This window comes from Aristolochia californica, unplaced genomic scaffold (genome assembly GCF_029961685.1).
Source record: "Aristolochia californica isolate CCGP_79_NKW_82.1479 unplaced genomic scaffold, dmAriCali1.0.hap1 SCAF_16, whole genome shotgun sequence".
Lineage (NCBI taxonomy): Eukaryota > Viridiplantae > Streptophyta > Magnoliopsida > Piperales > Aristolochiaceae > Aristolochia > Aristolochia californica.
Window position 1 is genome coordinate 1469451 of NW_027181837.1, and position 27538 is coordinate 1496988.

The following is a 27538-nucleotide window of genomic DNA, read 5'->3' on the forward strand; positions in this document are numbered from 1 at the left end:
TGGAAAATCTGGATCTTGCTGCTATGAACACTTTTTAATCTGATGGAAGTTTACAAGGTCTGTCTCTTCAATTTATAGTTAAATACAGCTATGCTAAATCATATAGCCTTTCCACCAGTGTTTTTAGGCTTGGATGTGGCTTGGCCTGGTCCAGTTCCACCTGGTCCAGACACTGTTGGACTTGTATAATTCTATTTTCAGTAATATATTTAAAATTATCATGGATAAGTACATTAGGTTTTTATATTAGAATTCTATCCCAGATTTCTAACTCATCATTGTACTTTAAAGTAAGACCTGAGTCAGGTAGGATCTCACCTATTTACTGGCTGAACTGGTACACCTTGCCAGGTCAACTGGTTCCATACAGAACATGGGTTTTGGCTACTAAAGAACTGGAGGGGACTATGGTCCCAGTTCCGGTTGAATTGCCTGGTTTGATTTTAATATCTCTTTTCATGTCTCCATTAGAGGGTCACTCTTTAAACTGTGTTTCTCTTTCTCGCTGACCTGTATGTCATTTTCATTTTAATCGGATTGAACCTGAAAGAAAATGATTGGATTTTCATGGATTCTGATCTTAATCTGGGTAGCTATGTTTGGTTGCCTGTCGATACCTCCACAATTTCATATCTTTGCTTTTCTCTGTGCAATATTTTATTCCTACTTGTAACTCCAAACTACAGAGACAGTTATTTGTATAAAGCTGTTTCATATGAGGTCAAAATTTCCATGTAAGACACTCTGCTGAGTTAAGGTTGGGATCAAAACACTGTACCGGTGATTCTCTTGCAGATGCTGTAACTGTTGTCTCAAGCTGGCTGCCTCCCTTTGCCAAAACTGGAGAACAGAAGGCTTTCAAAAATCTATAATAAGAATGTTGAGATAAACAACTTTGATAAATAAGAAAAAAACTTCTGACTAGGAAGCTATGGTATTTGGTACTGATTCTCAGTGAACACTCAGATAAACAACAAAATTTGCTTTGTTATTCTTTGATGTCAGTCTTTTAATGGTGGATCTAGATTCGATTTCTTCTTAGTTAAATATATATTTTTTTTCTAATATAACAGTTAAATAAAAGGAGTTAGGTATAATCAAGTTTACACAGAGGCATGGGAACTACCAAGATTCTTTCTGTAGGGCTGATGTACTTAGAATGGAAGTCCTATTTGTGTCCAGTAGTGAAGGAACAGGCTGGCAGTATCTCACAGGAAGCTGCTAACTGCCTGAAACCAGTGATTTTATATGCAGTCCCCCCCCCCCCCCCCCCCCCCCCCCCCCCCCCCCTTGTTCCTGACTGGCTTTTTTTACCTTCCTCCCCAAGGCAATAGGTGAGAATTCATCCATTATAAATAATGTATCCGTTCTTGGTTTGTAATGAACGAAAATGCACTTGAGCAACCGGAATGTTGCTTAATGCCTGCCTGTATAAGAGTTAAAAAATAGTAGTTTTTTAATTGTTTATAGTCAGATAGTCTCCTTAATGCATCAAAAAAAGAGAAGAAAAGAGAGAAGCAGTGGAAGGAATTTTATGCAGAATAATATGAGAAGATTAATATTTTGGACTAACCTATATGTCCTGCAAGATGTGCTATTAACAGAATGGCAAAATTACATAATTTCAATACTAAAGGAGATTAGACATGATGAAACACTCACGATGGCACTCAAGGTAGCGTCTTTGGTTGTCAAATAGCATTTTTATTGAATGTAAGAATCATATGTCAGTTGTTTTATCTGTGAAGACTTGAAGTTAATCCTTTTTGTTATCATGAAGAAGAAATGAATCTTTTTGAATTCAAACATGAGATTCAAGAAAAATAACAGAAAATCATTCTGGATCACTGTATTTTTTCCATCTAATGGTCCCTCTATCCTCCTAAGCAAACTTTAACTCTCCCTATAAAATACAGCTCATTGGACTGGTAGTTGTTCTCAGAAATATGAGGTGACTTTTGTGTTGCTTCTTTGGTCCTATGGCAAAATTGTACTCTTCTACTGTAAAAGACAAAGCTCTTCTTGTGCGTTTCGATTTCTGATTTAAGCTTATATGGTCTTAAGAGTGGCTTACCTATATAGCCATCTAGTTGGCCTGAATGGTATATTTCTTTGTATCAATTGTGCCGCAAATATAGTATATTGTACAAGCTGATTAACAAGGGCATTGTTTGAATAACATATTGCCATCTCATGGAAAACTTTGTTAGAATTGTTATACGAGAATAACAGAGAGTTTTCAAATTAGGAGAGTCCACTTATATGCCAGTAAAAAAATAAAAGGTCATTGATCTTAACACAGAATAGGAGTCGGAGAGAAACTTACATGACTAAGATTAATTTAGAGGATGTTTGTTGGCTAGATTTAGAATCTATTTCTTCTACCAATGAATTCCAAGGTTTAATGAGAAAGAGATTGCTGTTCTTTCTATTTTGAAAGGGATAATGGCTGATAAATATGCTCAACTTATAAAGATTGGTAGAGAAACTGAACCTCCAAAATGAACTTTTGTAGTAAAAAATTGGGTTAATTACTCAACCATTTGAAGATTTGTCTAAATTACTCTCACCTCCCAAGAATGCTAAATTACACTAATCTCCTTGGTTACAAATATGTTTTTTCTATCACTCTTTTGCTTAATTTTTTTCTAGAAAAGGGTAAAAATGCCCTTGCAACTTATAAATTTTCATTAAAGTATAATCATTGGGCACATGAAATTCTCCCCACTTGTCAAGGGCGGGGTGGTCCCCCAAAATGGGATGAGATGAACCTCCTACGTGGTCTTTTTGTCATCAGTAGAACAGAGGGGTAGGGGGAGGTTCTTCCCTCTTGTTCTTTTTCAAGGTAAAGGGGTAGGGGAAGGTTCGCTCACTCCAATTCTTTTTCAAAACAAGGGAAGGAAGAATGCATCCTCACCCCTATTTGTTTATTGCCAGTAGATAGGAAGGGTGGAGGTAGGAGTAGTAATGGATAATGGAATGGGTGAGTATTATGCGATCCCCTTGTTATGGTCCTGGGGTTAAGTACCTATGCCTTCCGCTCCTAATAGTTTTGGGATGTATTGGCTAGGTGCTTAACATTTGGTATCAGAGCTAGCGCTTGGTCATGAGTTCGATTCCCGACAGGCGTGGGAGATGGCAAATCCCGGACGAAGGCACCCCTCTTCGTCGTTAGCGGGTAAAGCCGTCGGGGTCGTCGGCTCGTGAAGGTAGGGTGTGATGTTATGGGCTCACAGTGACCCACTTGGTCCTGGGGTTAAGTACCTATGTCTTCCGCTCCTAACAGGTCGGTCTTTTGGGTAGTATTGGCTAGGTGCTCAACACCCCTCTTTCTACCTTTCACCCATTACTGTTGCCCATTCCATCTGACATTTTCTTCTTCTTAAATTTGTGAGATCGTTTATTAACGAATGACCAATAAAACATCATGAAACAGGGTAGAACCCCAAGATTACAAAGGAAATGAGGGCTGAGAAGTGCTGAGCATACAATATCAGGATCTTGAACTCAGCTGAAATAGGTGAAATGTATTTTGTTTCAAGAGTATTTACCTATTTTTAAAAATTAAAAACGCAAAAAACGCACATCAAATATAAGTTAAAATTAAAAGTCTTAAAGACCTATCCTACTACAAAAATACTACCATGGATTCTACATACCCAAAATTCATTGAAAGACTAAGAACCTAATCTACCTTTAGGTCTACGTGAAGTAGGGTATGTAGTAAAAGATTAATTGAGGTTCCAAGAGTTCCCTTTGCTCAAGTTACGATATGGTTGATCAGATAAGAAAAGCTTATTACCCTTATTTGTTGCAATCAACAAATGGTATAGGGTTGTTGCGTGACTTTGTTCTCATTCTTATAGTAGTTGTTTTTCTTTCATATCCATGTACAAAAATATGGATAAAGTGTTAATGCAGATAATAGGGTAAAATTGTCACACCTGTAGGGGAGATGTTCCCCTTCCCTTGGTTCTTTCTTTTAGTTATGGGAGGTTCAACCCCCCCTTCTTGATGCTCTCTTTCCTGGTGGAAAGAGAGACGAGGGTGAGAGTAATTTAGGTATTTTTCAGAAAGTTGAGAGTAATTAACTCTAAAAAGTATTATATGCTTGTTGGAAATAAGTACTGATGGAAGTACTTGTGCTCAAAACCTCTAACCTCAAGAGTCTGTTTGGAACCCCATGGAAGAGAAAAGATAAGGAGAATTTGACCATTATTATTCCCAAAAATAGTTAGTGAAAAGGAGAATTTGATTATTATCTCATTTTCACTAACTATTTTTGGGAATAATAACAGTCAAATTCTCATTTTCTTTTCTTTTCTTTTAAAGGGGCTCCAAACACTCCCCAAAGGTTACTCAATTCCTCTAGTTTGAGTCTATGGCTATAGGTGGAAGGCCATTTTGAGCCAGCTAGATACAAGATGGATATGCCTTGACAATTGATTGAGGAAATCTTGATTCAAAAAGAGTTGGCATTTCACCTTTTCATCTAATTTCCTTTCAACTTTGACATCTAGGCAGCCATTCTCAATAAGTTTGGATTAAGCAATTATGTTGTTGGCTTTGTTACTTGATCTACTCTTCCAAATGATTACTTACCAATAATTAAATTGTTAACAACTATTTGCTACCAGTCAATTTGAGTCTATAGAACTTTCAAGTATAAGCTTACACTAGAAGAGGCATAATTCAAAAAATATGATCATCAAGTTCTTTTGATAAACTTTTGCCATCAGATTTCTAGCTCTTCCAAAGTGCAATTTTAGGGGAGAATAGGATGAAAGTAGTTTTGTCTCTGGATGTTAAGTTGGGGATTATTAGTGTGTTCCACTTGAATGATGGGCTCTGTTTAATTTGATCCACGCACTATTGCGGATCAGAGTTGGTTGGGTTATTTAATTTTTTATTCATCCACGGATCTTATCGATCAGATTGGGAGATTGCAGAAGCCACATGTGATCAGTTTCCATATGAAGTGGATCAAAGGAGGATTATAGTTGATTATGCTGCATATAAGAATGAACTTTTTCTTGATTTTTTTTTTCATCTTGGGTGTAATAGGTGATAGATTGTCCACTGTCGTTGCGCTTCGTCTTTTTACACTTTTTAATATGATCTTTTAAATGACTTGTGCATTCCTCGATTTACTAGAGTAAACACAATTTCAATACTTGCAAACATAAGATATATTTTCTTCTTTATAATAAAATATTCCTAGACTTAAGAACGCCTCTTACTAGCAGTATTCGTAACTTGGGGTAGCATAAGTTTATGCAATAGGCTATACTATGAACTTGGTGTCACATGTTCACTTAAGAATGACACAGACTATTCAACCGAGATTGTGAGAACCATCTAATTAGTAAGAATGAATAATTAGATGACTTGGATCTTAGGAACAAAGTTCCTAAATTGAAGAGTTTAACATTAGTTATTTAGATATACAATATTAATTATTAATTTATTAAATATAAATAATAATTAAATAAATTATTTGTGTATCGGTTTGGGTATCCACAAATTGGGTTGGGCTTAAAATTTTTAGGTCCAATTTGATCCATTTTAATTTTTGAATGGATCGGTTCAGCTTGGGTTTTTTTTGCGAGACATCCACATATTGATCCTTATTAAGTGCAGATCAACATTTTTGTCCCACGTACTAATCCGATCCATTTTTTTCAGATTGGATTGGGAATTGCGGATAGGGACAGTTTGGATTGTGGATCAACCCAATTGCATTGGAAGGAAGGCTCCATTAGGCTTATACAAGTTTCTTTGGCAATCTGCTGGTGGCAGAGAGACTTTGTAGTTCAATATAATTTGTGATATCTTCTACGGCTGGGCGGCTCACTCTCCTCAAGTCTTGTTTGGCTGGACTGCCAAACTATTTATTATCATTCATGCATTGTCCAGCCTCCGTTTGCAACAAGATTGACGCCATCCATCGTCGTTTTCTCTGGAGAGGATTAGAGGACACCTTCAGATACCATTTGGTGAGTTGGAAGGATATTTGCATGCCCCGAAATCGGGGTGGTTTAGGCATTTGGCCTACGAAGGAGATTAACAATGCCCTTTTGCTCAAATGGATCTGGAACTTCAACATCAAGTATAACAATCTATGAGGTGATATGGTCAGGTTCTATCTTCAACCTTCGGGTGCCTGGTGGAGGGAGGATGACGCTACTCGGCTCCTATCCCCGATATGGAAATTAATTTAAAAGCTCCTCCCAATATTCAGAGATGCAACTTCCTTTCACACAGGCAATGGAAGGACCCTCCTCTTTTGGTTGGATGAATGGTGTGACCCCCGCCCCCTCTTCGAGGATTTCCCGGGGCTCTCTAGGGTGCGAGGGACCTCTCTTGCTCAGTGGCTGATTGTTGGAGAGATCGCTCATGGAGTCTTACGTTTCGTCGGGGATTAAATATGAGGAAACTACTGCTTTTTGCTCTCTCCTCTCCAGACTTAGCAACACTACTATTCATGAGCATGCAGTTGATAAACTGACATGGAAGCCCAACATTAATGGCCGATTCATAGTTGCATCCGCCTACTCTCAAATTAGAAGACAAGATTACAACATGCATGAGCACAAGGCAAACCTGGCATGGAAGCTCTCAATGCCTAATAAAATCAAATTCTTCGTGTGGACGGCCATCAGGGAACAAATCCTCATCTCTGACAACCTCTATAAAAGAGGTTACACCACCCTCGATCGTACTTGTCCCCTTTGTGGTGTGTGTGATGAGGCAGTCTAGCATGTTCTCTTACATCGTGGGTTTTCATGGCAAGTCTGGATGAAGATATTTCAGAAGATTAGTCTCCAAATGGGGCTACATCAAGACCTTTTTGGCACCTTTGAGATGGTTATGGGGATACGCCTTCCTAATCTAGGCAAGATAATTCTCTTGGCATGCCTTGCGCATGTCCCATGATGTATATGGCTAGAGCGAAACAACCGGAGATTCAACTCCAACGCTAGCAACCCAGATAATATAGCTTCTCAGGCTGTGGGCCTTATCTCAAGCTGGCTATATTCTAGGAAGGAGTTTGCTTCTCTATCAGGCGTTTCCCTTCAAGAAAATTGGGGTTTGATAGCGCACATGGCGGGCCCCCGTAGAAATCCGGTTATGGCCACCTAGGATCCTCCCCCTTACGGCTGCATCAAACTCAATTTTGATGGCAGTGCTTTAGGCTGTCCTGGGCCGGCTGGAGCTGGTGGTGTTTTCAGAGACAACAGTGGAGACCCTATTCTATCCTATGCAGGGCCGGTGGGTATTGCTGATTCAAATACTGCTGAAGTGAGTGCTCTTTTGTTCGGCCTCCAAATTTTTAAAGAGCGGCTCCATGGCAAGCTGGTTATTGAAGGCGATTCAAAAACTATCATCAACTGGTGTTCAAAAGAAAGCTCCCCTCCTTGGCGCCACTGGCCAATCACTGATTGTATTGCTGACATTGTGTCATCTATTCATTGTAATTGGAACCTCATTCCTAGATCGGCCAATTATTTGGCTAATAAATTGACAAAATCCGGAACCTCCTAGCAATCTCTCATTGTTTGGGAAGGTTTCCTCTTGTGTAATTTGTTTGTTTGAGTTCTCATAATAAAATTCAACATCATTTAAAAAAAAAAAAAGAAAAAAAAAGATGATCTCATTGATTCATGGGCCCTAGATGCGCTAATAATTTGGCTTGTTGTTTGGGACTCATCTCCTTTTTGTATTATATTTTTATATTTTTCCTTAATTCCTATGACTTGGTCCCTATTCTCCTTTTTTTTTTATTGTTCTTATTCACCTTTCACTTTTATTATTTTCTTGAAAAGAAGAAAGAAAGCAAAAAGAATGTTATAAGTTTGATGATGGACCTCTATAATGTTATTAGTCATTCCTTGCTTCAAAGAGGTGTTTTTGTCCATGTGTTTTTTACATCAAGCTGTCGGAATTTATTTCCAAATGTTATTAGCTATTAACCGATATGTTGGCATTTCAACTGATCTGCCTAATTCTATTTTCTAAGCTCATTCTGCATGATTTTCAACTGAACTATATGTATCTTTGCTAACAGGCTTGGTCAAATTGTCATTTTCTAGAGCAAAATGAGATAATAAATAGATAATTTCAAACAAAAAGAGAAGAAATAAAGGAGGCACCCCAGCATGGAAAGTCTATGGTGACTTTCATCCTTTTGCTTCCAACTATTGGATTTTCCTTTTACCTTTAAATTCCTTTCCATTTTTTTTGGGTTTATGCAAGAATATGTCATTAGTCTTTAATGATATTTGTGATGGTTGAGAGTATTTTTAGTTAACAATTGGTCTGTATAAGGACAAGTTTACTATGTGTACCGGATTATTAATTAAGCATGTTTCTATAACCAATTTTGTGTTATATTCTTGTGGACCCCAGAAGGTTCAGATAGTTGGAGGCAAAAAGCTGAAAAGTGTATGGAATCCTATGTCAGTCTGGTCTGTGGAGTCAGCCAAGGTCTCTGATTAGCATATTCCACTTACAAATGAAATTTAACCGGTGTAAGCTTTAAATTATTTATTCTGTTGACTATGTCGTCAATTTGGTATCTTTTTTGACAACTGTATGCAGTGCAAACTAGTAATCCACGCAAATATTTTATCTGTGTCCATTATTCCTCATAAATCAGTCAAGAAAATCATAAAAACAAATGCAGCAGTGTCTGACATAGAAATTTGCATGCATCTGAAGAATAAAATAGTTTGTCTACAGCAGTTATCATTAGTGGCATACATAGTTCCATATGTCTTAGCCTTTTTCCAAGCCTTTTTTTTTGGTTTTCTAGAGATTTTTCCCTATAAGTTCCACTAATCCCCGCCCCTCCCCCCCCTCCCCCTAACCACCACCACCATCCAAAAAAAAAAAAAAAAAATTAAAACACAGATGGATGTTGTCATTCTGCAGGATAGTCCAATGCCTATCACAAAAACGTGATATCAATTAGGCAGCTACTGGGCCACACGTTAGAGTTTCATTATCTATATATACTGGTTTTCTTTAGGCCAAATGGCACCAGAAAGATTCTTTTCTTAATGAAGTAGACTAGTCTAACATGAAAAGAACTTTTGAGCATTGTTGCGAGACAAATACATTGACAAAGGGAGGTGAAGATGAGGTCAATGTCTGAGTAGGTCCATTAAAAGAAAGCTTAATTGGGAAAACCAAGAGACACACTAACAAGTTTATGCCCAAGTGTGAGGTTCACTAGCTGTTGGCACTGATATTCTTTCTCCTAAGAGAACTGGGACTATGGCTAGTGTTGAACATGTGGAATCTTTGTTTCACATGCGCTTGTCAGTTCATCGACAATAAAGTCAGATTTTCCTCTTTGGACTGTTATTTCACAACTGTGTATCATCTATTCTGGTCAATCAGTGGGCCCAACAGTTGGAGGTATCTCTTAGAAACCTTGCCTGATATGTTGTAATCCATTTAGGATTTGAATGTTCTTTAATATTTTTTATGGGCTACCCACAATATCAGCTGGAAGCTAAGCAGAAGAAATGGTTCAACTTTGAAAGGTGTTTCCAATTGTCCTTTTGATGTGACTGCTCTGATAATTTTTTATTTTGTAGGCAGCCACGTGAGTCCTCTGTGCTTCTCATTTGAATTTCTATTTCTCCTTATCGCCACTGATGCATGTTCCTGACTTGTTTTTTCAACATGCAATTTGCACATTGAACCTATTACTTACCTTTTCATTTTTTATACTACTTTTGGATTATCTTATTAGTCAAAATCATCATAGTCAACTCCATCCTTTTGGTTATATTCCAATTAGGAATGCTGAACCTGCCAAATGTTTACATTACTCACTTACAACGGCTTCACCTTCAGATGCTTTTTTATGCAGTCATCTTTCTTCAAAAAAGAAAACAGAGTAAGAAGTCTTAAAAGTTTTGTGCTGTCATCCTACAAGTAAGATGTCAGCTTCCTGCTAGTATGTTAGAATGGCTTCTTCTAGGCTCAATCTCAATAAGTGAATAAAGAAAATTAAGGATAACTCACTAGAGGAGTGTAGGGTAAAATTTCACAAACCTAAATGGGACCAGATTGTATGCTTGAGAGTCTTTAACTGAGTTATCCTGTGAATAGTGGTGCTTGCTCAACCCACCGGTAGATTTAACCTGCATAGAGTCAAGAATCGTCTTGTAAGTGAGAGCTGCAGTAGTTGGAGAAAATGGACGATTCTTGTTTATAACTAGCAACTGTCACATACCCTTCCCAGTTGTGTTACTGAAACCTGTCTTGCTGAGAAGGATTATATGTTCATATCTGTGAGTTTAGAAAGTAGGTGCTCTCATTATATATTGTACCATGGCCAAGGGTAAACAGAAGTTTGAATCCCTATTTACTTCTGTTTTCTTTCGGAAACAGTAAAGTTAGTTCTCTATATGAAAGGTGATTAATGGGTGGCCTGTAGCAATTCCAGCTGTTTGTGGCTTAAATAGCTCTTATCATCATATGCAACTAACAAGAGTATTCATATGACATCCAGCAGAAAGTGAAGTAATCCCGATTGCCACTGTTGCAGGTGCTGCTGCTTTTGGCCCTAAACTGATGTTCCACACAAGTAAGAATGACAAAAAGATTTGTCGATGACATACTAATGAGTACAAGATGTTGGTGGTTTGGTAAAGAAAGGCAGGTAGATTCTGCACACTTCTGGATGTTCTTGTGGGCTCTGTTGACTGTATTTGCATCTTGATCCTTTGGTTTTCATATGTGTGGCAGCGTCATCATTATGAAAGAGGTGGAGCTTTTGATACCAAGGAAAAGTATTGGTTGTCAATATCTTCTGATACCAAGTTCTTTTTAATACTTCAGGATTTTTTTCTCAGAATAGATAACAAAAATCATCATTTCTTATATTAATCTGGATAGATGAGCTTGAGATTTATAGGTAAATTGTTACTGTCCTTGGTCTATGACAAATCTGCTTGAGTAAACTCATTTGTCTTTTCAGATCTACTTCACAAAAGAAATTTCAGATCATCATAAACTCAATCATCTGAGTATCTAACCTAAATTAGAGATGTAGGTGTATCAATGTCATTATAAATCAGTGGAATGAAGTAACTCTCGGGAGGGGCATATCGCTTGCCAGCTTTCTTTCTTCCTTACAAAGAAATTGCTTGTGTGCCCAGCCAACACAGGTGATCTCTGCACCTGTAGGCTAGCATAAAAGCAACTCATGTAAATAAACGGCCAGGACTCAGTCTTTATAATTTTTCACTTATTTACATAGATTAAGCTGTTTCAGTATCTATGAAGTGCATTACTTTGTCTTGAGGCCCTCCTTTTGTTGTTCCTTTTCTTCTCTACTTTTAATGGTAGTCTCATTCTTGTAAAAAAAAAATCTAGTTGTTTCTGAAAATCGTTATCACTTCCTATTGTTCTATTTAATTACTGATTGCCATTATTGGGAAAGTAGTTTGTTTCTATCATTGGAAAAGGAGAACCATCTATGTCATTATTGAGTTCTTCTTTAAGGATTTTCTTCTATTATCAAGCATATTGGATGGATCAAGAAAATCTATTTTTTCTATCAGTTCCCTTATACGATTCAGCTTGTGATTCCTCGCCTGTACTAAAACATTCACTTTCATGATCCATGTTGGCCTTAAATTTTGAATGTTAAAAGGCGGACTATGTTTCGTTTGAGAAAATGGATCCTTTTTGTATTTGCTTCCAGTTTGGGATGGCAAAACTTTTTTTGCAGGATGGATATTATTAAATCATAGCTGTGATTACTAGAACATCACATAAAAGACGCTAATCATGGGGATGGAACATATAAATGACTAAATGCTATTTCATAAACTATCAGGAAATTCTTGAAATTGCTTCTCAATTTTCTTGTATTTGGTCTCACATTCCGAGAACTGCTAACTCGGTGGTAGATGTGCTTGCTAAGTCAGGAGCAACCTTTCAATCTCTTGTTATTAGAGATTTACTCCCGGTTTCTTTGTAATTCTTTTTGTTAATATATATATCCTTTTTCAAAAATAAAAAAATAAAATAAAATAAAGTTGTACTATCAATAAGATATCTCTGTAACTAGAAATGCACAGTTAGTTCTATTTGAATTGTCAATATTAGAACAGTGGTGCGGACTTAATGAAGCCTCAATCAACATTATGTACTTGAATATCTCACATGGTTGTCTTTTGCTGAACCATAGATTATATGAAGGATATGACATCTATTTGGTGGATTTCTGTGAACTTTGTAGGCTCCTATCTTCACACCCATCTAGAACAGTTACCCATTTGTTGAGGATAGTGGAGCCAATGCTTTCATCCTTTGTCTGTTTGTATCTTCATTTGCATTGAATAAAATCTCCTCATATTGTGAAATAAACCCCTGTGAGCGGCTACTAGTCAAACTTACATACTGCTTCAAAGGTCTTATGACTTTCAGCAATAACATCCAATCCCATGGTTTCCTTCTGTTAATTTTACAGCATCAAATATCCCATGCTTTCTGAACTTGTCTGGAACTGTTCAACGTCTCCTTTGATGATGCTGTATTGATAGTGGTTCTGGAGTACTAGATGATAGATATAGAAGAATGATCATGATTTGGAAGAGACAAAATAAAGCTTTCATGTGGAGAAAATCTTCTAGGTTTATCTCTAAGTCGGTGATTGGAGAAAGACCAATGTTTGATTGCCTATAATCATCTAATCATCAGCTTAGTAAGTGCACTATTTACGCCAATCTATGCCTGTGGTAATACTTCCTATCTGTTACTAGATCTTGTAACATATACTCTCATTCTCCCTTAAATCATGTTAGTCCTTACTCTTAGGTTTGAACTCTGCCTCATCTAGTTGTGCAAACCTTGCAAAATTAATAGTCTAAGTTTGTGGCTTTTGGACTTATTAAGATTAATGTTCACATAAAAATATAATATAAGCTGGATTGCATGAGTCCAACCTCTTTGCTTAGAGAACTTCAAATGTCATGTTTATAATGTTTAATACCAAAATTCTACTGTCAATCTCTGTACTCGCATGTTCTTGAATAACTTTGACAGCTAGTTTTGTAAAATAATTATAGAAACATCTGTGCTTTCTGTTCTGCTACTGTTGATTTATAATTGCCCTTTGCATCAGGAGAATAAAAGAAAAATATGTTAGTACATTTTTTAGCTCAGAAATAAAAAGTTTTGAGGTTTAATTATTCTATCTGGGTACCACTGTTTTTGTTTAGTTTCTGGAAGAGTATAACATTTTTTTTTCTCAAATAAATATGAGAACAAAAATGCATAATCCAACACGAAGAGGTAGACAAATTCCAGGAGAGAAGAATTAATCACACACTCAGTTGCTCTTCTTGATTATTTGATTATATTTTTGCAAGGAAATCGATGATCTCATGACTTTCCTCAGTATGTGACATTGACAAGTAAAAGGCTTGTCATTTTATTTTTTCATTGTTTTTAAGGCTTGAGAGGGGTGGTGTTTGGTTCTAAATTATGTTTATTAGAGACGCATTGCACCCCAGAACCCAGTGGGGCTAAACTATGCATTACCTAGTGGAGCTTCAAGGGTCATTGTCTTCCTGGGTTTTGTTGGTTTTGTTCAGATCCTACATCAGGTTCCATTTCTATATTATCATGTTTAAATATTAGAAGAAAAAATGCACAAGCCAAGATGATCAAATGCCGTTTGATGAATATGCAACAGTTATGGACATAAAAGACTGTTTCATGACACCCCTAAGAACCAAAAGTTGATAACTAATGGGCATTATATTTCTTCCACATGCCTCTCCATAAGTATATTGATCTGAAATTGAGTCTAACCTTTTCAACGTGGAATACAACCATTGCTGCACTATTCTTTATTTCTGTTAATCGTATACCTCAGTCAATGGTGCTCAATATTTTAAAACTTTGCATCAAAATCTTTCTGGCCAGTTTTATGTAGATGCATTAATAGAATTGATAAAATTCTTTTGGGAAATCGAAAAGACAGCATTCTCTAATAGTTTATCGTTTTATTTATCAACTCTAGTGTCTATTATCATGTACATACTACATGATCTTCCTTTTTCTCTTCTTTAAGTTGTTAGAGATCTCTTGAAACAAGATATGGTTTTGCACGTGAGACTGATATATTACAACATAGAGCTTTTTTGAGGTGATAATAAGTAGTCTACACTGAACATAGAACAGATTTAGATGAAGAGTTAACACAACTGGGATGTCCCACTTTAGGCTTTTATAATTTTCGTGTTAATAGTCACTGACATGTCCTAGTTTCTGATGTGGTATATTTTATGCTTATACTGTTTTTATTATGCTATTTTTATTCATATATCTAATCTAATAGAAGTGTAGGTAGCTGTAACTCACTGAGAGGTCAGAAATGGAAAAACAGATCAAGTGTGTGCTACAGTTAATAATGGTCTACTTTGTTAAATTTCAAGATAAATGAATAATAATGGCACAACTAATCACAAACAATATTTATTGATCCTAGAAGTTGATGTCCTCATCTTTAATGATGAGTTTGTCTAGGAAAATAAAATTCTTAAGTAGTGAATGAAAACATACCTTGACTTCCGAGGTTGAATTCAGCATTTGGTGATGTTCCTCTTTTGCTTTGTTGTATCTATCAATTACTGATTTCATGCTGATAGCATTCAAAGAATCCATCATTGGTGGTTAGTTTAGAGATTTATGACATTATGCATGTGTGAATAATAATAGCCATCTCCCAGAATGGGTTAAAGAAAATGCCTGTGACATGAAACCTCAGCAGTTACGAACCCCTGAACTTTCCCCTAAGCCAGCATGTCAATTTCTTGTGTTCATGACATTGCGAGGTTAACAGTTTTATATTACAATGTTGAGTCGTAAAGTATGTTCTCTTGTCGTTCCTATACTGATCTTGTTACGTAGCTGAGCATACTACTTTTTAAGCAAGGTTTCTATAAAAAAATCTCCAAGTTTGTCTTTGGTCTTACATATGTGTCTCCATCTTTTGGCTCATTGTTATTTCACAAATGAAGGGGCAGGTCTATGGAAGATTGGGTTGCCTACAATGAAAATAGCAACTTATTTGTTCTATATAATCTTCATAGGTTTGCTTGGTTAGAAACCAAATTTGGTAATCAATGATGTATCCATATTAGCTCATAAGCTATGTGACCCATAGCTTAATATTCAACCTCAACATTTGATTTTGTAATCATTTAGTATTTTCTCTTCGAAGTGATTAAAGTACCTCCACCAAACGCAGCCATTGGTTTGATCATTCATCACTTCTTGACCCTGCACAGGCTAGAGGCCTTGTACAAAAGAAAAAAAACACCTATGTTAAGGTGGTCATGTGCTTTATAAAGTAAGCCTTGGACCGATCTTCCCTTCAAATATCTCAAGATTTTGTGTACTGCCTCCGGACGTAATTTATTTGAATTTTGCATAAATTACCTAACTATACTTATTGTATTCATTATGTGAGGATGAACGACGGTGGCATAAGAAGCTTACAATAAGACGACAATGATGAGTCTTATCTTTGAAGATTGAGGACAGTTCATTGTCAAAATGGTTTCATCCACTCTTGTAGGCGGTAGATTTCAGCACCTAATAGATCGGTCTGTTGAGTTGTATTGGCTAGGCGTTTAACTTGGTATCAGAGTTGGACACCACGTTTCTCGTTCAAATCCCGACGGAAGCGGTAGGGAATGGGAACGGTGGGTGTCAGATCTAGGTGGTTCCGGTCCACTTGGGTTAGGTTTCGTCCACCCCTGGTCCATCTGGGTTAAGTACTTAGCTATCTGCACTTAACATACCGGTCTGTTGGGTATTGGTTAGTCGTTGTCATGGTATCTAGCTGGGCACGCCACGTCCCGCGTTTGAATCCCGTGAGAGGCGGTCAAGAATGGGCGGGGTGGGTATCAGAGTTGTTCCATTCACTTTTGTAGGCGAAAGTTTTTCGCACCTAATAGATCGGTCTATTGGGTTGTATTGGTTAGCCGCTGTCATAGTATCAGAGTTGGGCACGCTAAGTCCCCCGTTCGAATCCCGTGAAAGGCGGTCAAGAATGGGCGAAGTGGGTGTTAGATTGGTTTCGTCCACTCTTGTAGGCGGTAGCTTTTCGCACCTAACAAATCGGTCTTTCGGGTTGTATTGGCTAGCTGCTGTCATTCATCATTTAGGTTCACATTGATGTCCATAGGTATATCTCCTAGTTTAGCACAAAAAAGTCTCGTTTCACTTGACATATCAGTAACATACTTTATTTGGGACAAAACAGTACTAATTTTATTCCTTGCCAATTCAAGACCACACAAGTATCTTAAGGTGTCCAAATCCTTGGTCGTGTGGGCTTGGGCCAATCTTTCAACACTCTCCCTCAAAGTGGGGGTGATAGAACATCATAAACACGTAGTTTGCAACAAATGGTGTATATGATCTTTTCGTATAAAATGATAATCCACCATATCCTCCAACACTCTCCCTCAAGTTGGTGGTCGCTTTGTTCTTTTCCAAGAGACTCAGCTAGCATAATGTAAGAAAGTAAAATCACCCATTGTCGTAAGAATAGCAGCACCTGAAATGGGCCTGGGTCAAAATAACTATTATAGTAACATTGCGAGGTTAACAGTTTTATATTACAAATGGTCATAGTAAAAAATACTTTCTGCTCAATTTCATAGGTGAAAAAGTTGCCCTATTGTGGGGCACATAGTCTAACCACTTTCTCAGGATAGCTAAAAAAATCCCTCTTGGGTGAATAATAGACTTGACTCACGTTGGATGGTGGACACACTCCTAGGGCCACCATGAGCTTTCTTCTTCATCAAAATAACCAAGTTGACCACAATCAGCAATCGATAAGTCCTTTAATAAAAATATCTCAATAAGAGAGACACAATAGCAGTACCTGAAATGGGCCTGGGCCCAAATAGCACCTACCAAATAGGTAATTATATAACAGTGGCTAACCAGTAGGTAGTAAAACTCATAAAGAGCAATAAGGACATATAATATAATTTGCAACAAGTTCATCTTTGAATAAGGAAGCTATGCACCAAGTAATAAGCTGAAAATAATCCAAGGTAGTAATTAATTCAGAGTCAAGCTGATAGTAAATTGCAGATAGCAGATAGTAGCTTAGACAGTGATTGAGTGAGTCAAGCCGAGTAATAGACTGCTAATAAGAAAGATGAACCAAGTGTTGTTTGATAATCAATAAATCAAACAATTTCCAATGTGCCTATCCTTTATACTTCTCTTATTCTCCCCCTCAAGTTGGGAAATAATGTCAATGGTCCCATCTTGAATTCACCAAATATTTTGCAAGCTCATGTGATAATCCACCTCTTATATGATCAAGAAGGTTAGTATCAACAACTTCACTAGCTCAAATATCGTAAACCAAGTAACTCAAGTTAAACCAAATATTTCAATCTTTTCTTGCCTTAATTTTTTAGGTAAGGATACAACAGTATACCAACATGACTTTTGATTCTTCCAATGCGAATATCTACTTAAATATAGATTAGATTTACATGAATTTTTTTTTCCTTTTGAAACTAGACTTAAATACCTTTCAACTAAGTATAGTTCTCTTCATAAAATATACTTATTTTGAGATAAATAATCTAATAGATTTCAGATTTTGTAATCTTGTCGAACCAAGTACTCTTTCTTATTTGGCTAACAGGTTGATATCTCCATATAAACAACTCAGAATGGGAATTGGTAAAAAAATAGACTTATAGATATTTCTTTTGATATATAATTCTCCATATAAATTCTCATTCTTTATGGCATAAAATGGCTTGAAAGTTGAAACTTTTTTTATGTTTTACCTTTGATACTTCAGATGATTTTTTTTCTAGAAAAAATTGTTTTCAACAATTCATTTTGAATTGGTAACTAGACGCAAATATCTTTCCAACGGTAGTATATAATTTACCATATGAAAAATATGGCAATAAAGTGAAACATCCAATGAAATATAGAAATTTGAAAAATAAGACATAAGGAAAAATGAGAAATTCTTGTTTTTTCTTCTTCTTCCTCCCTTTCTTCTCCATCTTTTTTTCCATCTTTTTTTCCTTTTACATCTCGGATCATTGCCCGCTTTGATACCATGTTGAAACATAGGATTCCATGATGTATAACCACAGTAGAAGATGATTAATGGGTGAGAAGAAGAAGAAAAGTTGTGGAGAGAAGGTTTTAGGAGGAGAAGAGTAAGAGTGGTGAATTTGGAGAAAAGAGGAGGAAGAATAAGGTAATGAACTTGTCCAAAACTTCCCCTTTAAGTTGTATTGATAGATATCAAAAGTATTAATATTACAAGAATACCTTTTACCTTAGTAAGAGTGAATAAGAGATATAAATCATAAACTAATTACATAAGAGATGACTCTTTATTTATCATCATGCCACTATTGTGTGGGCCTTCTCCTTGGTATGTGAGCTTGAGCTCATGTTCCTCACATTTGGATGTTGGGGCCTTCCTTAGTTGTGTGGGCTTGAACCCATCTTCCAACAGATAGTGAAAACCATCAACAACCAATGACATGCATGTGCATCACTTGGTAGATTACACCGTGCAAATATTGCTTGAGAATAAAGTTTGCATCTCTTCCTCCATGGCTCTCCTTCATCGTGTAGGAAATAAATAAGAAAAATAAAACACCTAATAATTGGGTGAGGAAGACAAACGAAACAAACATTTTAGGTAGGGTATCGTTGCATGATCTTATATGCTCTCATATGTAGAGCAATAAGAAGATGCAAATAAGAAAACTACGGTTAGGATCGCTGAGGACGCCTATCTGTGTCAAATAAAGGAGCTAAGGCATAGAAGTGGCTTGTTAATGTTGAGTGGAGGTAGTTGATTGATGTTGTCACATGTCGAGGGATGGAAGAGGGGAATAGAAATGGCCATCAAGGTCTAGAACCTCGTGGATAGCATTAATGTAGAAGACTGTCAAAAAATATGATGTAATAACTTGTGTATAATTTGCAGTTAGTTAGACCAAAATTTTCTGATTATGGGAGTAGCCTAGAAGGACACACTTGGTGGCCCAAGGCAAGAGCTTGTCATGATTGGGACTATGATCATGTATAAAACATTAACAACCAAATACTTTGGGCAGCAGAGGGAATAAGGATTAAGGATTGATGAAGCTGAATGATTTGTAGAGGAATATGACCTTTCAAATTCCCAACGATTACTGGTACCTCAAAAATGTTTGAACAATTTGATGTGAAACAACATTACTTGATCAGTGTTTAAAAGATGTCAGTTATTTCTTTCAATCTATTTATTTTGTTGTCGAGTTTACAATTAGAACGTCTAATGAACAATACCACGAATAGAACAAAAATAAGAAAATCAGGTACTCTTATACTTAAGTGCATTATTAGAAAGGAACATGTAAATCTGGATATCAAACTGCTGAAATACACACCCCCCCCCCCCCAAAAAAAAAAAAAAAAAAAAGACTAAGTTGATTAGGTACCTAACAATTTACCTATACATTAGAATATATAAGCTAATAGGGAAGACATTCTTTTACGAAGACTAGGATGAAATGACACTTTGAAAGGCTTTGCCAACTGACATGATGAGCAATCTAGAAAAAAAAAAAAAAAAAAAGTGCAGCCTATGCTTGACATAAGTCTCTACAATTGATGTGCATGCCAATCATATAGAGTGACTATATATGGAGCAGAGTATTGATGAAGATGTGGATATTATGTCACAACTCTTAAAGTAATAAAACCACCTTACTCAACCCTCCACTAATCATCTTCATCATTTGGAGGTCTAGGAAAAATACATAAGAGGGAAAAAACTTATTTGTACCATTGAGTTGCTTTGTAAATTGACTAACATATAATAAATTTGATTGAAAGTAGGCACACATGTAAAATAGAGGACAATGAAAGAGAAGTAAGCATAACAATTCCTTCACCACAAACATAAGTTTTAGAACCATTTGATAAACAGAGAGACAAAAACTACCAAAAGTAGATAGAGAAGAAGAAAACTAGTATTACCTGTCATATATGTATGCATGGAAACACCAAAAACTATGATGCAAGCCATGGGTGAAGGTGGAGTAACTTAGATAGTACAAGAGTAACACTAGTAGTAGAGGAGGGTGAAGGTTCAGTTGTAGAACTTGCATTAACTGTTAAACTGACCTTTGGAGTCATCTTTGTTCACTATTATGGACTTGAGCTGTAGTAGCAATCACCTCTTGTACCTACCAAGCATGTTTGCCTAGACTGTTTTCTAAATTTGTCCCATAACTTCTTAGAAGCTTGACAATACTTTCCGCCTCCCCCTTGATTTCTATTTCTCCCATGTGGACCACCGCCTTGATCTAGAGAAGATGTATGGGGTTTCATAACTAGAGCTGAAAGCATCACCTTTTAGGATTAACCCTTGCTCAACAAGGGCTCTGATCATAACTCTAGACACAGTGTCCTCCAAGGATATGTTGTCAGTCCTTGCTAGAATTTTGTGCACCAATTGTTTTATGACTCAACCTCAACGCAAAGGAAGCATATAACATACTACTCTTTCTTCAATCTCTCCAACACCACCTCATTCATTACTAGCAGAAGATAATTCACAATATTTTACCACATACTATCTAAACTGCTCTCATGTTTTATGAGAGATTTGTCTCCCTTTTTCATGGTAAAAAACTTGGAGTGTAAGTCCTACACTTTGCACAAATTAATTCTTCTCTTGGGTAAAACATTTTTGGAGAGACACTTAGATGTCTTGGACATTTTTATTAAATAATAACTTTAAATACTATACGTGGGACCATACTAATTAACAAGCACGACTTACTAAGAAGATTATCTAACTCCCACTTAGAAGTCCTTATGTATCATTAATGTACTTTCCTTGTGTTTGGGACCTATATACATCTTAGTTGTTCTAGCCCACATCAAGTATATATTTAATTTAATTTAATTTTTGTAATTCTCCCTTATTTAAAATGGTTATCGTTATTGTTCATCTTATCTGAGTCATTGATTGAATTAATGACCTCACTTTATTCGACCATGGTAGCAATAAGATAGTGCCTACTACACACTCTCACTTGATTAAATTGATCTGGGTTTGCACTTAAGACCATGATTGATACTCTATTACTTGTTTACTTGTAAATGATTTTGAAAAATACCCACATTAGATTAAAATATCCTATTTTTCTTATTTTATTTTTTGAAACAATTTTCACATTTTATGACTTGTTTATAATGAAAATTATTGAGTATTTTGCTTGTTTTTGTTGTTGTCCTAATAATTAAGGAAGGTAAACATAACTAATTTTTACTCTTTATTTTTTTATGTTATGATTTTATAGAGACTAACATAAATCATCTCAACAATTACCTTGTGGCACATTTTTAAAACAAGTAGTTCATGAACTATATTTGTGATAACAAATAATAAGATTATTTAGATAGAATTGTTTGTAATTTAAAGTTGAAAAATGTGAACCTATGCCTAATAAAAAAGTTAATATAACATATTTTAAATGAAATAATGATATATGTGTAGCTCAACGAGGATAACGATATATCCACAAACTATTATTTTGGTAATTTAATAATTTTTTTATTTATTGTAACAATCTTTAGAAGTAAATTCATGATTATAACTAATTTTAAAACTAATATATTACGTAGAGTGACAACTAAACATTTCATTACTATCTAGAACTTGACTTAGATATCTTGTAGAACATTTTGTTTCATTTGAGCTTTTAATTAACGAACTTAAAAATAAAGAAAAAAATAATAAAATAAATTAACCTTAGTCTTCACATTATGAGTCTTTTTGTATTTTCATGCACTTATTAGGTAAGTAATATAATTTCATGACAAAGAGAATATTTGTGATAAAAAAATAGTTGTCTAATGCATAGCAGGGTTTGTAAGGTGATAAGAAAAAGAAATCATCAACTAAATGACATTGATCACCATCCTAAGAAAGAAAAGATGAAAAGATGAAACAACCCCAGGAAGGGAATGCTTGGGTTTAAGGGAAGAGACAAAGATGGGATGGATCAAAGAGCTGACCAACTCTATAGGGAAAATAGATAAAGATGTGACGGATCATAAGGATGAACCAACCTTAAAAGATCATCAGGTCAAAAGAAACTAGTTGTGGTGATCTTGTTTTGGTTGAGTGCAAACTTTACTAGTATAGTTTTGGTTGAGTGCAAAATTGACTAGTATAGTTTTGGATTCAAAAAACTTGAAAGGATGACAAATTGGACATATTCTTCAAGGATGAGGTAAGATCTACATAAAAAAAAATTATCAACTCAAAATAATAAAAATAATTATTTTCCATTTCCTAGAGGATTTTATATAAGGTAATATATATAGCAAGAGACTCCAAATCCAACCCCTATTCAGACTTGCCTAACTTAAAAATCTTTAAATAGGAAAATATTATTTTATTATAAATAAAACTACTTTTGAAGTTATATTTGTCAGTCAAATATCATCCTTATGCATATTATTAGATATTAAGTAACTAACAAAATTTTTTTACCTAATTTGGATTCCTAATGAAGAAGTTATATTCTTTTCCTTACCAACTATCTAAACTAAGAAATTAACTTTCTTGCAGGTTTTGGACATTGAAGGTTTTGAATTATCTTCTCTACCTCCAATAGATTGTTGGTGTTTTAGAAAATCTACAATGCCCTTGTATTGAACTTTTTAGCTTCATATAAGCTGGCTTAAATGATCTTCTTTAACTTAATAATCAATAGTCTTTGGCTTTGTTGGATGTTTTGACTTCAATGCGACAATTCTCTTTATTATTTTAGAGAAAGTAAAAGGTTTTAACTTGAGATGCATACATTAGGTGATTATATGCTCATGTTTATATTTGAACATTGAAAAATGACTTAAGTGTTCATATTGTTCTTTGTTGTGCATTAAGTAGAGCTATACTATTCATTTGTATTCATTTAGCTTACCAACAATAGTAGAGGTACATAACAAATTTAGTTCATATTAATTGACTTTCATCAACACTTCATATTATAAAATAGAAGTAGAGAGAATTGTCCAACGAAAGATATATCATTCACAAAATAATTTTATTAGCCATATGAACACTTTAATTGAACATATAACAATGAGTGGTTTAATAAATCATTGTTCACAATCTGAACATTAACCATCAATCTATACAACAATATATTCAACTTCTAGACAATAGTAACTAATGGAATATGTTAATTGCCTTTTTTCTCCACTTTGAAGTTAGTAATGCAGTCAAATTTCTTTCTTTGCCATATATTTATAATCTTAAAACACAAATAGTAATAACTTTTAAGATATGTAGTCTTCAATGTTAACTTTAAAAACAAACTCAATCTCATTTTTTCATTAAAATCAAGGGTTTATATATACAGTAAGTAGTCTTAATTTAAAAACACAAATTATAATCTAATTAAAACCAAGACACAACATTTTTATACCTTTAAGTAAAATTATAACTACTATATGTTTTGCTTTAATTGTTTTTTTATTTTTCTAATGAATTTGTTAAACAGATAATTATGTTATATCAATCTTACATAAAGAAAATAAAAGTGTTGAAAAAAAGAACATGGGCATTTTGATTATTTTACCTTGTTGTTAATTATATTTCTTGATGTAATCTTGTTCTACATGTCAAACTATATCTATGGACCAAATTTATGTAAAAATGATAAGTAGAATAGGAGATATAGAGAAGTAAGGTTTTCACATAAAATAAAGATAATATTGTAAATTATACTTAACCCTATTATAAATAGAGGCTAGGGGATATGCAAGTCCCCCAACTCAGTCAATTTTCTCTTCTCCACTCTCTCTCTCTCTCTCTCTCTCTCTCTCTCTCTCTACAACGTTCTTTCTTCTCAACTTTTCATCTTTTTTTATGGTATCAGAGTAGTAGATTGCATTTAGGAAGGCTTTTTATAAGTTTTTTTTTCTCTTCTTTGAAGTAGATTTCTACATAAAGGAAGGAAGGATATTTTTCCAGTTTTTCGCCTATTGGTTAGTAAAAATCCAATTTCTCTCTTTTCCTCTCCACCATAACCCAAGGGTTACTGGTTTTATTGTTTTAAGAACAAATTCAGATTTTCTAAACTACCAAAAGAGGTTTTTTTATGTTGATCAAGAGTGTGCACCAACGTTGCTGATGTCAGCCCTAATACAAGTCCTTGTACACTGTATCTTCTAAATTTGATCCCCTTGTTGATATTTTAGATTTTTTTATCTGCGCACATCATATATCTAATTGTGATTTTACATTATGGGGCTCACTTGAACTACTTGATTTAGATTATAGGTATTATATATAAATATGATGGATCAGTTGAAAGGTACAAGGTTTGTCTTGTTGCCAAAGGATATGCCTAGACATTTGGTCTGGATGTTTTTGAAACTTTTTCTCAGGTTGCTCGCTTGTCTTCTATTCATATACTTATTTTTGTTGCAATATATAAAAGTTGGAATTTGTTCCAACTAGATATTAAAAATGTCTTCCTATATGGTGACCTTGAGGAGGAAATCTATATGGAGTAACCTCTAGGGTATGTTGCTCAGGAGGAGATACATAAGGTATGTCGACTCAAGAAGACTCTTTATGGCTTTAAACAAAGTCTGTGTGATTGGTTTGAAAATTTTAGTCAAGTGGTTCTATCTATGGGATTTCATAGGAGCCACTGTGACCACTCATTATTTATTCTGAAAAGACCATTTGAAATTATTATCTTACGAGTATATGTAGATGATATCATCATATTTGAGAGTGACATATCAGGCACAAAAAAGGTTAAATCCAATTGGTGAATCACTTTCAGACTAGTAATCTGGATTAGCTAAAATATTTTTTTTATGTATTGAGGTCGCAAGAAGCAAGGAAGGAACAACTCTAACTCAGAGAAAATATGTTACTAATATGCTTCAAGAATATGAACTTTGGGGGGTTAAACCTGCGGAGGTAGGACTTGATCTTCATGATAATCAAAGTCCATAATTGAAAGATAAAATAACGCATCGAAGGCTAGTAGGCAAACTCATCTATGCTACAACTACTAGACTAGATATTTTATTTACAGTGAGTGTAGTGAGTCAGTTCATGGAGCATCCACGTAAGATTCACCTAGAGATTGCACAAAAAATCTTGAGATATCTAAAGGGAACACCAAGAAAAGGTATCCTTTTCAAACCTAATAATAATTTGAGGATTTAGGTTTTCTCTAATGCTGACTATGCAGTCTCCAAGCCTAACAGAAAATCAACTACTGGATACTATGTATTTCTGGGAGGAAATCTAACCAGTTGGAAAAGTAAAAAGCATAATGTTGTTGCTCGGTCCAGTGTAAAAGTTGAATATAGAGCAATAGCTCACAATGTCAATGAGCTAAAGTAGATAAAATCTTTTGTCAAACAATTTGGCCTCGATCAAAAGGATCTTATGACTATGTATTGTGATAACCAGATAACAATTTTCATTGCAAACAATCCAATCTTTCATGAAAGAACAAAACATATAGAGATATATTGTCACTTCATCCAAGATGTAGTAATGAGGAAAGAGGTAACTCCTCCATATGTTTGGTGTGATGATCAACTTGGCAATATCCTAACTAAATTATTGAGAAAGTGTGAATTTTTAAACTTCTACGACAAAGTGGGATTGTTCGACATATACTCTCCAGCTTGAGGAGTGTTGAAAAACAAAAATAGAAGCATTTTAGTTATTTTACCTTATATTTATTCATATTTTTTATGTAATCTTGTTCTACATGTCAAACTATGTCTATAGGCCAAATTTTATGTAAAGAGGATATGTAAAATAGGAAATATAGAGAATTAGGGTTTTCACTTAAAGTAAGGGTTATATTGTAAATTGTACTCAACCTTGTTATAAATAGAGGATGGGGGACGTGCATGTCCCCCAACTCAAACTCAGTCACTTTCTCAATTTTCTCCTCCGCTGTCTCTCTCTCTATCTCTCTCATCCTCTCTTTTTAACCCTCTTTCTTCACAAATTTTTCAACTTTTTTCAAAAAGTAATAGTGCAAACATGGAGAAGAAAATTTTATACTTATTATGATATAATAATGATCTCATGCATAGTTAAAATACCTCATTTATGTTGTTTTGATTACAGAATTTATAAACCATTTTCATAGTGCTATGTTGGTGATGGTAACCATTTGTGACAGTTTTGTGGAATGAAAAATGTAGGATAAAACTTTTTAAATATATATCTTATTAATCATAGTTATAAAATATTTAAATCAAGATCATTAGAAGTTTAAAATAATTTTAAGAGTAAAAATTTTTATCCAAAAAAATGTTTTCATAATTTGAAGAGTACTACTACAATGATTTCAAAAAAAATCTTCTCAAACAATGTTTGGATTAAGTAAATATTGATTAGCTAGTTTTTCCTTGGTCATATAATTTATTTTTATGATTTTTCTTTTTGTTCATACATCATTCTCACTAACACAAACTATTAGTATTGTTTGAGAAATATTTTATTGAAATATATAATGTGTTGCCATACTTGTTGAATCATTTTAAATTGAAACATGTACATAGAAGAGAGGAAGATAATTAATTATTTTTTAGCAAGTTGGTCAAACTTTGTTGGAGCTATTATAATTAATAACCAATAAAAAAAAGGAGTTTGTCTCTATCTTTTATATTATAGTTCATTGTTAGTTTTTTTGCAATACATATTAGAAATAACTAGAAAATTGTCAATATGATGTATAGACTCATGAAATCTAATGACAAAATAATGATTTTGTTGTTATAAGATTCGTATGTACTACTTTTAACAACAAAACTTAACTTTTATAGTTAAATATCATTTCAAACACCATATTTGAAAATGAAGATATCTTATCTAAGAGTTATTTTCCACTACTTGTTATTCATTGTAGACACCAACTCCTTACATTATTTTTCTCATGATTTTGGCAATGTTTTTCTAATCATTAAAATGGAACAAAAGCCAACTAAACTGAGTGCAACCAACATTGGCTACTGTTACAATGTGGGACCCACCATGGTTGCACAAGCTAGTAGGATCCACTATCAGAATGTGAAATGACATGATGAGTCATCACACGAGCTAGCATGAGTTAGAAGATGTAAAGCACGAGCTAGTATCCTTATCACATTAGTTAGAAGATCAAGTGAGACTCACAATGATAACCATGAACTGGCATCTTTATCATATGATCATGTCTTCATATAAGAGTTTTAGTTTGAGTTATGTTAATTTTCTAATTATGTATTAGGAGAATGGTAGTTTAATTTTCCTTGGACTACTACTTTTCTCTACTATAAATAGAGGTACTTGTACTCAAATTAATAATAAGAAAGTAAAGTAGTTCACCACTTCTCTCTCGTGAAGACTTCCTCTCTAGCCTAAACTTTTTTTCTTTTTTTCTCTCTTCTCTCC

General features: G+C 34.7%; 1 protein-coding gene and 1 long non-coding RNA gene across 8 annotated transcripts in view; one reads left to right on the plus strand and one right to left on the minus strand.

Moving 5' to 3' along the window:
* Positions 1-11397, plus strand: part of LOC137953758 (uncharacterized) — a 30729-nt gene extending 19332 nt beyond the window's left edge. For 3 of the 7 annotated variants that reach the window (XR_011112411.1, XR_011112410.1, XR_011112413.1), the window contains one exon: positions 5686-11397. This is a non-coding gene — a long non-coding RNA (uncharacterized lncRNA). Of the gene's footprint in view, positions 1-351; positions 436-5685 lie in introns of all 7 variants that reach the window. The other 4 variants (XR_011112412.1, XR_011112416.1, XR_011112415.1 and 1 more) reach the window with 4 other exon arrangements.
* The window catches only part of LOC137953756 (MADS-box transcription factor 23-like), a 46935-nt gene that overhangs the window by 1209 nt on the left and 18188 nt on the right, over positions 1-27538 (minus strand). The window contains exons 3-4 of the mRNA XM_068801255.1: positions 14596-14674; positions 779-840 (exon numbers count right to left, since the gene is read on the minus strand). Coding sequence (XP_068657356.1) covers positions 779-840; positions 14596-14674 — 141 coding nt within the window. The remainder of the gene's footprint in view (positions 1-778; positions 841-14595; positions 14675-27538) is intronic.